The 15130-nt window shown below is 46.0% G+C and overlaps 2 protein-coding genes across 4 annotated transcripts; one reads left to right on the forward strand and one right to left on the reverse strand.

Annotated features, from left to right (window-relative positions):
- Positions 1-42: 42 nt before the first annotated feature.
- On the forward strand, positions 43-9311 carry LOC139552395 (AP-4 complex accessory subunit RUSC2-like). Of its 3 annotated transcripts, none has more exons than XM_071364111.1 (10): positions 43-213; positions 2287-3633; positions 3775-4075; positions 4202-5209; positions 6284-6360; positions 6533-6692; positions 6825-6930; positions 7054-7100; positions 7214-7934; positions 8024-9311. In XM_071364111.1, the coding sequence occupies exons 2-10, from the start codon at positions 2347-2349 to the stop codon at positions 8121-8123; spliced, it is 3807 nt and encodes a 1268-aa protein (XP_071220212.1). In that variant the 5' UTR covers positions 43-213; positions 2287-2346; the 3' UTR covers positions 8124-9311. The 3 variants fall into 3 exon arrangements, with proteins under 3 accessions (XP_071220212.1, XP_071220211.1, XP_071220213.1); XM_071364110.1 differs by having other exon boundaries at positions 43-209; XM_071364112.1 differs by having other exon boundaries at positions 43-209; positions 3778-4075.
- A 125-nt stretch (positions 9312-9436) lies between these two features.
- LOC139552397 (ciliary microtubule inner protein 2B-like) lies at positions 9437-12417 on the reverse strand. Its single transcript, XM_071364115.1, has 6 exons — positions 11869-12417; positions 11041-11264; positions 10795-10943; positions 10116-10248; positions 9773-9985; positions 9437-9632 (listed from the first exon to the last, which is right to left on the reverse strand). The coding sequence occupies exons 1-6, from the start codon at positions 11931-11933 to the stop codon at positions 9535-9537; spliced, it is 882 nt and encodes a 293-aa protein (XP_071220216.1). The 5' UTR covers positions 11934-12417; the 3' UTR covers positions 9437-9534.
- Positions 12418-15130: the final 2713 nt, after the last annotated feature.

The following is a 15130-nucleotide window of genomic DNA, read 5'->3' on the forward strand; positions in this document are numbered from 1 at the left end:
TGACAAGTCCTGCGCTCTGCGCATTGGCTAGAGACGTTGTGACGCAAATATACCGCTGACCTGGTCTGGCCTCTGTTTCACCGGCACTGGAAGCGCGACGCACGGACAGTTGGAAAGAAGAACCGACCTGCATCAGTTGGTACTATTGGGAGTCGCAATTTACAACATAATAACCGATCGAAACCTTAAAACTACCCGCAACACCAACCGTATGTATGTTTAATGTTGTTTGTTTTACGTAATTTAATACATCAGTGTTCGAGTGGCGCATGTATTATTAATCATTCACCTGCATTATGTTGAAGATTTTGAAGGAAAAATATATCGTTAGGCCTACTCTTCTCAATTATATAATATGAATATTATGCATCCATTGTAACTTTAAATTGTAAAATTGGGAGAGGATTACAGTGCACGTTTTGACCCTGTTAGAAAGAAATGGAGGTTAGGAGATGCCTGCATAGTCTATTCCATGATGCTCAGATGAATTGTGTGTTTGTTTAGAATTTTGTTTAATGTTAACGTCTTCAGGACATCGTAGTGCTACTGTCAAATGTTGGTCATGTGTGTGTTTTGGTAGCCTACTGGCATGATTCGCTGTTTAGAACCTGTGCTGAGACACGTTTTGGGCTCTGCTGTCAGTTTCTTGATTTGACACTCGCTGCATTTCACACGCCCTCCCCATCTTTCATGCAGACCCTATGTCACATTGTAACTCATGTGATGTCTTTCAGGTGTGCTGTGCGACCTAGAATGACAACCTCAAAGGCATTCTGAGACATTGTAACTAACTCACTATTCACTATTTAGTGCACTGGACACACATATACACAGTTTTCCTTCCACTGTTTGTTAACCCTTAACCTTTAAGCAGAGGAGGTAGTGATGAAGGAGACCAAACTCTGTCTGATGTACTATGTTGGGATAAATCTTCTGCTGAAATGACTGAATGTAGTTTGTTTAAAATTACCTTGCCAATTCCGTATTACCCGTGCTTACAACAATAATTTCCACAGAATATAGGCCAAACTGTTCTAATCTGAGCACCAAAAGGATGTCTTTTGTACAGCCCTTTAACTGTTCATTACAGGAAAATAAACATTACAGAAACTGAAAAAAAATAAAAATAAATGTGATGTCTTGATATGTGTTCCACTCTACCACAGCCTATGATTAGTAGCCAGGCAAGCAGGGGTGCTGACTGGGACGCGGGGGGCATATCAAATATGCAGTGCAGTGGTTAGTCATCTGCAACAACACCCTGTCAGCCTGCATGGCCCACTTTCCACATGAAATTCTCTCCTGGTATTTAACTTAATGATCTTATTTAAAGATGAGAGGCTCCAAGGAAATGTCAGTGCATGAATTCCAGTTCTCATGGATACGATGCCTATTGTATGGGATTAGAGAGAAACTTCAACTATTCTATGCCAAATCAGGAACAGCTTGTTGACAAGTGAGGATGTGTATTTCCCTAGTAAACAGATGAAGTGAAACACAGAGACACTTAGGCCTAGTTAAAATATGAGGTTTTTATGAATGTGTCTATAATGGATATTAGTACAGTTGTGGATAGGTTTTCATGATGGAGATATTTGTTGACATGTTTGTTTGTTCGAAAACCTTTTGAGGATAAAGAGGATTTCTTTCAGCCTTTCCCTGGTCCTTGGCACCAGATGTTGCTGAGATTTACAGATTACACCCAGATGGGGTGTGAACGGTAGGCTGTGAAGGATAACACCTCTCATAAACAACACTCTGTACCCCCAAAAATGTAGCAAACAAACATTTTGCATTTAAAATCGCTTTAAAGTTATTTATAGTGACTTGACCTCAATACGAAAATAAGCTTCAAAGCTCAAGATGAGACTATTTGGATGATTTAACAGAATTCAGAAAATGACAGGGGTTTTAAATTCTCCAAAAGTGCCAGGAGTAGAGTAGAGCCCACCCTCTCCAAATCTCTTAAAATGACTCTGTGAGCCTGCTCACTGTAATCCATGACACTGTTGTCATAGAAGGCTGAGGCTCAGAACTGTCTTTACAGGGAGGAAGCACTAGCTGAGGGTTTAGGGGATGAGAGTTGGGCTCAGAAAACATGTTTGTGTGTGTGAACAGTATGTGATAGTCTGCTGTGTGCTTCCTCCTCCACGGCTGACTGAGTGAATCATGGCGCTCTAGCCCAGAGGCAGAGGATGTAGTAGTAGTGTGACTGACTATAGGCTCCAGAATTATCACGAGGCTTCATAGTATCATAGCCCATTTAATGCTCACCTCCTGTTTCAGGTGTTTTCTTCAGAGAATGGAGACTCTTGCAGTAATAACATCACCTCATGAGCTGAGAGAATGAACAGGACTGCTAGCCTATCAGGGGATACCCTGATCGCGTGTCACTTCCCCCTGGTGCAGCTCCCCCCCTGGCAGCTTCCTGTGCAGGCAGCTCTGTGCAGTGGCTCTGCCAAGAGGCCTGGTCGGCTGTGCTCCAGCTCCGTAGGTCTGACCCGTGCCGCCTCCCTCCCCGAGCAGGACAACCTCCACAGAGAGCCCTTCCACAGCAGCCTCAGACACATCTCCTCCAGTTACTGGAGCCTCAAGGAGGACCGGAGCGAGGAGGAGGGGGACGGGGAGGGAGGCAGCGACAGCGGCGGGAGGTGTGACTCTGGATCCTCACCAGAGGAGGTATCACAGATGACCATCTCCCAAAGACATAAAGAACACCCTGTAGTTAGAGGTTCTTTACGGTCACACAACTCCTTCCTCCCGAATGAAGGGGTGGAAGAAGATGATGAGGATAGTGATGGAGATAACCTGCACAGATACCACGAAGACCCTTTTTTTGTGCTGCAGCTGCATGGGAACTCTAACTGGGCCCTGAATAATGCTAGGAGGGGGTTCTCCAAACCTTCTAGACAATCAGCCAGTCAGCAGAACAATGACAACAAGGGTAGTACTGTGTTGTTGGACTGTGGGGAGCAGGAGAGAGCAGTGGATATTGAAGATAATATGTTCACATGTGGTGATGAGGGCTACTGCTTCAGCTATGGCCAACCAAAATGTTTCCCTGAGTCTTTCTCTGAGGGTCATCTAGAGTATGTCACAGACTCCTCCTGCAACAGCTCTGATGGGGTTCTCGTCAACTTCAGCACCATCTACAATAAAAGTAACAACCCTGCCACCCCAAATGACCTCAGCTGCCCTGCAGTGCAGTCCTCCCAGCCAGCAGAGGGCTCTATATTCCTAAACCTGCACCCATACTCCCAGGAGTCCCAGGGGCCTCAGGCTGCTGGACCTAGTCAGGGGAGCCGAACAACCTCCTCTCCTCATGACGGGGGGCCTTCTGCCCCCTGCTGGTCACCGCAGGCGCTGGACTCCAACTGTAACATCTACCTTCCCGATGCCCAGAGCCTCCTGTCCTCTCTGGAGATCTCTTACCTCACTTCCTGTCTCCAGAGCCAGGCCAGGCTGCTGCCCACAGGGACCACCCAGAAGTACTACAAGCTGGTGACTTGTGACCTCTCATCCCAGTCAGCCTCGCCTAGCCCGGCCGTGTCCAGCACCACCAGTGTCACTTCAGAGTGCCACTACGTCCTCTTCAATAAGGCCCAGGGAGATCAGGGCCAGGGGAACAAACAGGTATGCTTACCACAATAACGTACAGTATGTTTAAAAATGTCCTTCATGTTTTGACTAATTTGTAAGATGTATGATGAGCAGAATTACTTTCATAACGGTTGACTTTCCTAAACAAAGTTTTCTCCGTTTCTCCATGGCCAGCAGGAAGAAGGCTCAGACAAAGAAGGGAGGAGAGCTAGCCCATTGCACTGTTCTCGCTGTATGAGCTGGGACTCCCAACATGTCACCTCCTTCGCTGAGATTGCACACTGTAAGAGACATACAGACAGCTGTCAGAGCTCCAGCCACTCCCACACCTCCCAGGACCTGTGTCCCATCCAGGAGGCAGTTTCCCTGGGCCAGAATAGCAGCCACTCCCCCCTACTCCTGAGTCCCAACCAAGGCAGTAGCACTGTGTCCAACCACCCTTCTGTGTCACCAGACCATGAGGCGGAGGAGGAGGGTATGAAAACAAGCCAGTCTGCATTTTTACATGAGTAATTGTGATTCAGCTGAAGCTAACCCTTGTTTTTTCCTATTTTGCAAACGTTCAACCCCCTGTCCTCCGTCTTTCCCCTCCTACTCTTAGGGGCGTGTTCATGGGCAACCCCTGTGGTGCGGTACAGTAAGGCTCAGAGGCCCAGCTCCTTGCCCATCCAGCCCTTCGTCCTGCTTCCCCCAGCGGGTAAACCTCAGAGCCAGCCCCTGGGCTCCCTGTTGGACCAGTACATCAGCCACAATAACACCAAGCCCAGCTCCCAGCCAGGGTTCAAGTGCAAAGGCAACAGACTCCTGACCCACCTGCGTCCTTCACCGCTGGGCAGCTATGGAGCCATCCTCCTGGAGGGCCCCTCTAGCTCTGATACCTGCTCCACCTGCACCCCCAGTCCAGAACACTTCCAGTCCAGACGCAACTGGACACACTCCAGTCCTTACAGGCCCTACAGTAGCCATGGCTTTACTTTTACCAGTCCAAAACAAGCTCACATAAGCACAATACAATCTAATACCGAACTAACCCAGGTTCATTCATGCCAGGACCAGCACTTTGCAGACCTAGACCAAAGCTACCCCAGCCCAGGTCAGGCCCACAGTAGCCCAAACCAGTCTCAACGTAAAGATTCAAACAAACGTAGCCAAGGCATGGCTCAGATCTGCCAAGATCTCATTCGCTGGTTTCCAGAGCAGAAGAGCCCCAGCCCAGTCCTCCTGACCCACAGCCCTGACTGCCCCATTGACTCCCATGTAGCAACCATGTCCCCCTCTGCCAGTCACACCCCTCATCCAGACCTGCTGGTGTCCTTCTCTCCAGACCCACCCTTGCCGCCCCACAAGAGAAGCCCACTAACCTCAATACCTAAGGCTGGGTCTGCAGCTTCTCACTATAGCCGGACAGCTGCTCTCTCCTCAGTGGCCCATATGTCCTCTCTGAGCGCCCTCCTGCAGCCCCTGGTGTTGGCAGGGCCCAGTGTCAAGCAGCATCAACAACAGCACTGTGACTCCTTCAGCCTGAGTGACAGTTGGCCACCTGTGGAGTTCTGCCTGTCACCTGAAGCATCCTACGAGTCTCTGTCCATCAGCCATCTGCAGAGGAGAGGTGAGGGGGAGGAAGGGGCCTGATCTGTGTATAGGGGCTAGAGCATGGAAGATCTCATATATACTGTAGATTGGTGAGGTAGTCTATATGTAGGTGAGCATGTATGGGGTTGAGGGTGTTTTGAGCTGAGAGTATCTCATGTGGATTGTGTGATGTGATGTCAATGTATGAAGAGGATGTGTGTGGTAGGCAGACCAGTGTCAGTAATCTGAAGATGAAGAGTAATTAGACTCTTCTGAACAGTCATTATGGGAAACTGGAATCCTGCATTGTCTGTTACTCTGCAGAGCTTGCTGTAGCAGTGCCTTCAATACCCTGAAGGGGGTTTCTTTCAAACATGACCTATTTTTATCTTTCCCTGCACAGGATTGGCTGAGACATCTAGTGTGTGAGAGTGTGCAAGCTCCAGTGAGTGTGTTGCAGTGGGTGCAATGTTGTTGATACCCTGGATATATGATTCACAGAATTATGTAAAAAAAATTGTGCCACAATAAAGACACACATTTTTATAACCAAACAATATAAATGTTAATCACATGCTTGTATGCACATTGTCTTGTGAAAGCAAAGCTTGCAAGGTGATGCACTGTCCGCTTGGCAGGGGAGAGCACTAGGCAGATTTAATATGCATGAAGATTGTACCCTGACATTTTAGAGAGAGCCAGACAAGATGGAGGAAGGGAGAGAAAAGGAGAGCGGAAGGGAGAGGAAAGGAGAGAAATGGAGTGAATGGGGGAGAGTAGCAATAGAGCATTGTATCTCTTACTCTTCCCTTCCTTCTTTTTCACCATGGTGGATGAATCATGTAGTCACACCCATCATCCAGACCTGCTGGTGTCCTTCTCTCCAGACCCACCCTTACTGCCTCACAATCATGAATCATGTCCAGTATCCCTGCACATTGTAAATGTACCATGTATACCAATGTGTCCCAACCCTGGTTCTGGTTAATGAATCAAAATGTGATAGTCTTTTATGTCAGTCCCCTCAGGTATGTTGATAACCCCCTGCATGGTACAGAATAGGAAATGAGCCAACTCTTGATGGGCTTCTTCCCTCTTCATGTTTGTCCAGGTCTGCTGAAATCTGTGAGCTTGGCAGTGGATTTGATCATGGCTCATTTTGGCTCCAGTCGAGATCCTGGGGAAAAGGTACAGTGCATCTGAGCTAAAAGCAATCTGAAAGGAACTAGAATAACCGGACAAATCACAAAAACTGACAGTAGTCCTGATAGGATGAATCAACCCCCATAAAGATATGTTATTATTTTAGAATTACGGTGTAAATATTGATCATGATATGATAATGTACCACTCTCTCCAGATGTGGCTGGGTACCACCATTGGTGGTCTTGTTCTGGAGCATATGTGTCCCACCATCCAGAACATTCTGCAGGATGGTCTCAGGGACCACAAACTGGACCTAATCATCGGTCAGCGACGCAACCACGCCTGGAACGTGGTGGAGGCCTCCACTCACACAGGTCAGAAATGCATGGTGGTGATGATAATGATTATGTGGGGTGTGGGGGGTTGTGGTAGGTTTGATGCTGATGATGCTATGGCTATAGTTGCTCATGGGGGTTGTAGTTTGATGGTCTCTGTTCCTGTCTCAGGCCCTACCACCCGGGTGCTCCACAGCTTGCTGTCCAAGGTGAGGCAGTGCTCCCTGCTGACCAGCCACTGTATGAAACTACGAGCCTTCATCATGGGCCTGCTCAAGTGAGTCCCTGTCAAGTCTCCGATGGTCTTTTTTAGTATAATATCACATTGTGTACTAATGTTGTGTATTGATTTATGAAATGCTATGATTGTAAAATGAAGGACTTATATTATCTCTTTTAGCCTGAGGACCTTGGAATTCTGGCTGAATCACCTCTACAACCAAAAAGGTGTTTAGATTAAAGGACAGGCTATTTTTTCCTTTTCTCCAAATTGTTATTAGAAAAAAGGATGTTATTGAAACTTCCCTCTCTCATACGCTTTCAAACTCTCCTCTCCCCAGAGGTGGTGAAAGCTCACTACCATCCATGGGGTTTCCTCGCCATGTCGCAGGGGCAGTGTCAACCTCTGTTCCAGGAGCTCCTCCTCCTGCTGCAGCCTCTCTCCATGTTACCCTTTGATCTCAACCTGCTGCTGGAGCCCCGCCTGCTACACAACAGACAGCTCTGCTCTGAGGAACAAGCTCCACCATGCTCCACTTTTCTCATGACCAGTTGTCCCCTGTTGAAAGGAGACAGAGAAGACAGACAGGGGGTGTATAGCTCTATGGATGGACCCAGGGAGAACAGCAGGCCAACAGGTGACCCACACCAGCTGGTACAGCATCTTCAGGGGTCCTCCCAGGTTTCAAAGGCCATGGGTCAGGAGAAGAAGGTGAGGCCTGTAGGTGAGTCTAGCAGGAGCCTGTGGTCAGCCGCTATTCCAGGGTGTTGGCAGAGACAACCTTCCCACGCGGAGAGGGTGGAATGTGGACAGATTTACAAGCATGTCATCCACCCTGAGCCTCAGCAGGGGATGGAGGGGAGGAGAGAAGAGGAGACTTCACAGGAGGGCAGGAGGGAGGGAAGGGGTCCGGGGACCCCCAGGATGACGGCAGACCCACAGGATGATAGCCCTTCCCAGGGTGGGCTACGCTGGGCCAAGCTCTTTGGATCAGGAAGGGATCACCCCGCCAGGAAACAGAGGGCACCCCAAAACCCCAATGGGACACAGACCCAGAAAAGGTCAACATTTATGACTGAACTATGGCTAACCTGTTCCTATGTTGTTATTACAGTTGCTCCTTAATAACTGTATTTCTCTTGTCTTACAGGAGACCTTCACAGTGGCTGCAGTTGGACAGCTCTCAGCTGGGCCTGTTGGCCCATACAGTCTGGTCAGGGAAACAGCCTGACCGGAAACACCAAACATAGACCTAGTGGCCCAGGACCACAATGGAGAGGTGCAGGGAGAAGAAAAGATACACTACCAAAAATGTCAACTGCATGATCCTGAGTCAGTCTTATAGTGCAAAGTGTTACACACAGACACCTCAGCTAGAACACACTCACACTGATCAGAAAAGCACAGTAGACCATTTGTTACTGTCTGAGCATGGGTGATACATTTACCCAAATGTCATTTTAAGGCAATAACAACTCTCCGATGTTTAGTTATATTGTGCTTCTGTTCATCTGTCATGAATTGGGATTCATGCAATAGATTCTCCCTGTGCACCTGTCAATCAAACTGTGGTCAATGAGAGGCTCCACCTATGCTACAGTCTTGCCTTAGGATCTGAAAGCCTTGTGGACCATTCCAGACTCTCCATAAGAAACCAATTAGTATTTAATGGAACTGCATGCATACCATACAGTAGCATCCTATTCTCCTAATAGTATCAATCTGTCCTCTACCTTCCAACCCCTATGCCCTGTCTATTCTATGTGCGAATGGAATGTCAACAAAAAAATGCAGAAAGGCAATCTTTACTAGCCATGTTAACTAGTGCCAAATATTATGCCACTCAGCAGCCTTGTACAGTGGCTTATCTTCCAAAATTAGGTTGCCTTCATATTCAACTAGACAAAGTCAATACATGTTTGTGAGGTAATCCAGACTAGCATGGTAAGATTTCTGTGCATGTGTAAAAAAAAATATATATATATGTATGTTCAAGGAGTCATTAGGTGCTGATTTAATCCTACTACTTTGTGTGGTTCTTCTACCTACATCAATGTCCTAATATATTGTTTTTTATGATAGAGAAGTGGAGTTTTGTAAATATTTAGGTAATCAAATTTTAGATTTGTGGAACTGTTAGTCTCCAAATTGAGTGTGTTTGCACAATATTAAGCTATCATGGTGTGTTTCAGGTGTACACTGTTTTGATAGGCCAGTACTACTAAGCTAAGGAGAAAAATAAAGTTTGAAATGGCGTGACAGGAATGACTTGGTTATTATAACCTCTGCAATAATGTGAAAGTGAGTTTATCAAACCCCTCTCATCTTTCCTCCCCAACCTAACTGTCCTTACCCTACAACCTTAGAAGAATGCACCCTCTGAGTGTAAGTTCCCTGTGACAATCAACCTTTGCAAATAAAGATAAATCAATAAGTTATCTTGTGACTTGTACTCCACATTCACTTGTAAAATAAATTATATTGCTAAATGTTCTGCTCATACAAAGAAAATTGGGCCATTATTATTTTTCACCCTGGGATGTACATAGTCCACAGACCAAAGTTTTGCTTTTTCACAGACGCTGTTATTTCAAAGTCCTTGGATTTGTCACTCAGTTCTCTACCCTGGTCCTTGTGATTGTCTGGTGAATGGTTCCTCCATTACTGGGCTCTGGCCTCAATCTTCCTCTGAGTGCCACTCAGCCCTAGGGCATTGTGGGTAAGCTTCTCAAAGGTCTGGCCGTACCTGAACCTGTATCCTGTGGGCAGATTGACGGTGACTTGATTAAGATTAGATCTTGATGTGATAATATAATATGATCAATTATAATAATCAAGATGGTAGATATGGAGATTTCAGAGCTTGGTACTGTAGTGTTTTGAAGAAGTTAAGGCCCACCTGGAACATGGCCGGTGTAGGAGGGCAGAAGTCCCCGGTGGGAGGGGTAGACAGTGGGGATGGGGGGCAGGGCTCCTGATTCCTCCCCAGGGAGTTTCAGGAAGGTGGGGTCCCTCCTCATCTCCTTCCCAAACTGAACCAGAGCCTTGTTGGTGGTGATGGGGTAGCCCGTCCCAATCAAGAAGCGAGATTTGGGCACGTACCCTGTGAAACCTGAATACATGCCCAAATGGAAGATCTAGTCAATACAAAGGGACTCCTATACAGTTGATTGTGTTGCACACTAAAGCAAACACTATCACATGAGGTATTTCAAATGGTACCTCTGGCATACTGTACCTACCTGAGATGAAGTACTTGTGTGGACTGCTGTCTGCCATGAAGTACGGAGAGCCTTTGGGCTTCCAGGGGTCCATGGTCTTGTAGGGGGCTGGCTCTTTAGAGATGGCCGTCAGAGGGGTGCTCAGTCTCCGAGGCTGGAGGGGATAGATAGAATGACAGACAGACACTATGGTTGAGACAGAGAAGGTATTCAAGCTTCTGGCTCCTACCCACGGCCCTATCCCAGACTATAGACCTTTGATTATAAAAGGAGATTTTCTCCCATGGTATTGTGACATTTTTTATCATTCAATCAACTTCTAATGCGGGTGCATGGGATTTGTTGGATTATAGTCGGTGTGGTTTCGTTGCATCCAATGGCATTGTCTGCGATAAAGTAATGCAATGAGCCCCTTGTGGATTTGACAGCTCTAACGCAGTTCCACCTCCGACACCACCAAAAGAACGCTATATGAATGTCAATCTAATTGAATCTAGCCCATGACTGATCTGAATCTGTGGGTGGTCTATGATTGGAGTGGTCTCCAGGTTGTGCACCTGGCCTCGTTTAGACGAATAGTGAGTTATACATGACACTGACACAGGATCTCAGCATGGATTATTAAACAGGGATGACCCTGTGTGTGTGGGTGGGGCGAGCATGCATGCATAAGTGAGAGAGAGAGATTAGAGCATGTTACTTTAAACTCTGAGATGGTGTTGTTGCTGACAAGCGGTATTGCTGATGCCAGGCGAACCCTCTGCTGGTCCCGGTCAAACTCAGACAGGGCCTCGCGACACGTCTCGGCATACGTACGGGAGAAGTAGTTCTGGCTTTTGGGAACAAAGCCTGTAAAAGACACCAGAGTCAACACAATGCAAAACATACTTTACAGAAGAGAAGGAGTTCTCCTTAATATATGAAAGCTGAGCAACGGTGTGTTTACCAGTGTAGCCCGGTATCATCCTCTCCAGATTCCTGCGTTCTCCATGGTGGCTCCTCCAGATCTCGTCCCGTGGGCCCGTGTCTGTCTCTGTGGAGGGGAAGCAGCCCGTGTGGAGGACCAGGCGACGCGAGCGTGACACCTCCGGAGAGGACAGCAACTTGGCGGTCAGCTGGCCGTAGGTCGTCCCCAGGTGGTACTTCAGCTGGGGGCAGTAACCTGCATACCTGAGGACAGAGAGGTGGTGAGGATTCTGACTAGATTTTAAACAAGGCTTTTTGGATTTATTCTCTGTCATGTTGACAGTAGTATAAATAATTGAAACCTATTACCATGTCCATATCAAAGTCGGGCTTTATTGCAATGAAAGGTGACTATGGAGCTCAGGTAGTTAGTTTGAGCTGTGTTGTGTTCCTTCATGTCAGCAAGTTCAGACTCTGAGTTGAACCTTCCTGGGTACCGTTGCCATGGGTGATGGCCTAGGGCACTGACTTGTTCTTTCTTCCTCAAGGACATTTCGTGTAGGTTTGTGAAAATGTGTATGTTAATTCCTTAGGCCTATAGTAGGCCGAATGTATGTTATGTGTAATGAGAGAAAGGGCGAAATAATCAAGTAAAAACGTATGCGCAAGCATAAAATCTATGGAATTACGCACGAATAGCCTACTCATTAATGCATAACTGAAAAGGCTAGAATGCAGTAATTTCCCTATACATAGCACACCATGTATGTAATACAAATAAAGCTTAATATTGCACACATCTAATTGGAGTATTTAATTAATTGATTTGCTAAAATACAAAAGCAAAGCAGCAGTGTGAATTACCTACCCCGGTATGTAGTGCGGATCAGGTGTCACCAGCACCTTACTGAATTTTGGGGGGAATTCCTCCATGTTGACCGTACTGTATGTACCTCAGAACCGGACTCGAGATCTGGGGCCGGGGGGCTGACAGTAACGCACTTTGTAGTGTTTGTGGATGGTTGTCAGGATGTGGACTGTGCGCAGAGAAATGTCGTCAACGTCTAGACCAGGTCAAGGATCCATTATTCCGTCATTTCATTGTTGCCATTGTGAAGATCATCTGCTCGCCTTTTGCCCCCAACATTTTAAAGCTTGTTGTTGTTGTGTACTGTGCTGTAGGCTACAGCTTGTTGTTGTTGTGTACTGTGCTGTAGGCTACAGCTTGTTGTTGTTGTGTACTGTGCTGTAGGCTACAGCTTGTTGCTTCATTCCGCAGTGGCAAATACGCACCGCCCTCACACATTCCCATGCACCTTATGGTCAAACAGGTGTCAAGTGTCATTTGACTAAACAAACCAGTCTATCCTTCCTAATAGTTATTTCACATTCAATAGGCTTATTTTATATATTTCTTCTTATTCGATACTATAGCCAGGTGTTTTTTTGTTTTTTTTACACAAACCCTCCTGTTTTTTTTGTTTTTTTGCCATCTTACATGTTTCACCCACTTTTAATTATCAGATCTTACATTTGCCTATGGGAAAATACATAAATACATGAAATGATGAATTAATTATTCATTTTGAAATAAAATTAGATATCTGAAAGGTTATCAAGTTTGTGGCATGAAAGTATACTGGTCTATAGCGACACCTGGTGAATTACAGCAGCATTGCAGCATTGGCTGGGATATTTCCTTGTGTAGAATAAAATAGTAACAGCTAAAAGGTCGAACTTCTCATTTGTACTCCTCTTTTTTAACATCATATTCCAAAGTGAAAATTGCATTTCACATCATTGTTTACAGGTACTGATTCTGCCTGTACACTGACACAAAACAAATAGTGAAAATCCTAATTTAAAATAAGTGATAGACTATGAGGCTATGCTTTTAAGCGGCTCAGATAGGGCACAGCCTCTGGAGTTGTAGACTATGTACAAACCTAATGTTAAAAGCACTGTGTGTTTTTAACTAGTTCCACAGCCTTTTCTTAGGTAAGTTGCCCAAATAATAATTTCTAGTTGAATGAACATATGAGACAATTTGAGCAAAAACATTATTTTAAGTTGACTGAATTTGTCTACATTTTCTCATGTTGGAGCTAAGTTCAGGTAACACTTACTGAAAAGTTGAACTTTCTTTTTTTTTACAGTGTACAGTATGTCACACCTACCCACTCACATACAGTACATGCCAAACCTCTTGTGTAAGGTATTATTGTAAATGTCATAACAAGTATCATCTTATTTTTCAGGAAAAACATGGATGTTTCATCAGCAGCTAACTGGTTGAGAAGCCCCACAGTCAGTATGTGGGACTGACACATAGTGTTGCTATCACCTTGGCTTTGTCATGACTTGTTTCTGTCATACCTGAGTTTGATGGTGTTTGGTGGGAGGAGTTGTGGTCTCAGGTGAGAGGGAGTCATAGTTCCCAGACACAGACCACAGAGATATGCCAGGGAACAGCCGTGCCCACGCAGCCCTCCACATGCATGCAGCATCACCGCTGTGACAGGATGGATGATAGATGACGAGGCATGCCATGAGGATATAGGCGGAACTTCAAGGAGGTTTCAAATTCTATATCACAAACCCAGCTCTAATAACCAGCTCTGAGGCTTCTCTCCCTTCCTCCCCTCCGTCTGTGTCCATGTGTAATACAGCTATTGATCCTGTCTCAACTTCAATCAGGGATGAGGATGGACTCCAATCTACCTCTCCTCCATGCTCTCCTGTCCTCTCTCTGCCATCCTTCTGCTCCTCTTCCTCCCTGTCGCTCTGCCTCAGGACCAGGGCTCAGGGGCACAGGGAGCTGGCTGTGGTCATACACCGAAAAGTGGAGCAGGCACTGCGGAGGACAGACACAAGTGGCAGGCGGCAGGTCCTGAGGCATGGAAACAGAGACGCCGTGTCACGACGGCAGTGTCACATGGCTTCACTACCCTCAACACACTCAGTGACCCATAACCAGAGGGCAGGTCACAGGTCAGGGAGTGCTGGTCTGAGGAGGACAGTCAGTCTGTCAGTTGTTGATGAACAGGCCTCAACAGAGCTGCTGCAGCACAGAGGATGCCTCTCCCCACAGCACAACACACTGCCTCCTCAGACAGACACAGAGGTGGGTGTACATTGAAAGGAGTTGTTTACTTCAATCTTATGATTCTCTGACTGTTTTCCTTAAAAAGCAATCTAGTTTGAGACAGAGTGATCAATAGTGCCAAGTTTTTCCCCAAATCTCAACCAGCTGATTGTTTGGCAGTTTTTTTGTACATGGGACATCTTTAGTAGTCATTTGACATATTATTCACAAATGTATTGAACAAACATTCAAATTGGATTGTACCGACATGTTATTACGCCAAAAGATATTACGCAATATGCCGGACGGAAGTCCATTGTCATTTTCAAGCCGTGTATCGTCCATAAATTTTTATGTCCCATGTCTGTTTTTACAGTGGACTGAAGGAAAGTCAGGGAGGTGTAAATGAGCCTTTACCCTTTATCACAGTTTACAGTTGCAACACACACAAACAGACACAGAGCTAGACAGACAGACACTTAATTACATTGTCTGAATCCCTTTGATGCCTGTGGGTTGTTATTGTTCATATTGTAGTGTGTCATACTGTGAACCAGTCTGTCCAGGTGAGCAGTCAGCCACTGGCATGAGTGGAATGGAGCCAACCTGGTGCAGTGCTGCCTAGGCAGATTGATTATGAGGGTGTTGTGTTGAGCAGTCTGCTGTGTTGTCCGTCACAGTTCTGTGTCAGATGGGAAGCGAGGGCAGTCCCATTGGGTCCTTTATTTAAATATATCCTTTATTTAAAGATTTTGGCCAAGATCATTTTGAATCCTTATACAAATTGTTAGTCTTCCGCCCCAAGGATTCCTCTTTTGTAATGTTATTATCCAAAGGTCATGTAGAGTGTTGACAATGGTTGGTGAAATTAAGTAGGTAATACAGGAACATTACGTCTCAAATGGGGATATTAGTCAGTATACGTGGAGGTCTTTGCTCTCGGTAGGACTCAGGCAGGGTGCTGTGTGTTCATCAGGCAGGCAAAAGCCAGTTAAAGGCCACCTCATTAGCGCAGCTCTCTTTGAGGAAGAAATATACAGTATTT

This window comes from Salvelinus alpinus, chromosome 24, assembly GCF_045679555.1.
Source record: "Salvelinus alpinus chromosome 24, SLU_Salpinus.1, whole genome shotgun sequence".
Lineage (NCBI taxonomy): Eukaryota > Metazoa > Chordata > Actinopteri > Salmoniformes > Salmonidae > Salvelinus > Salvelinus alpinus.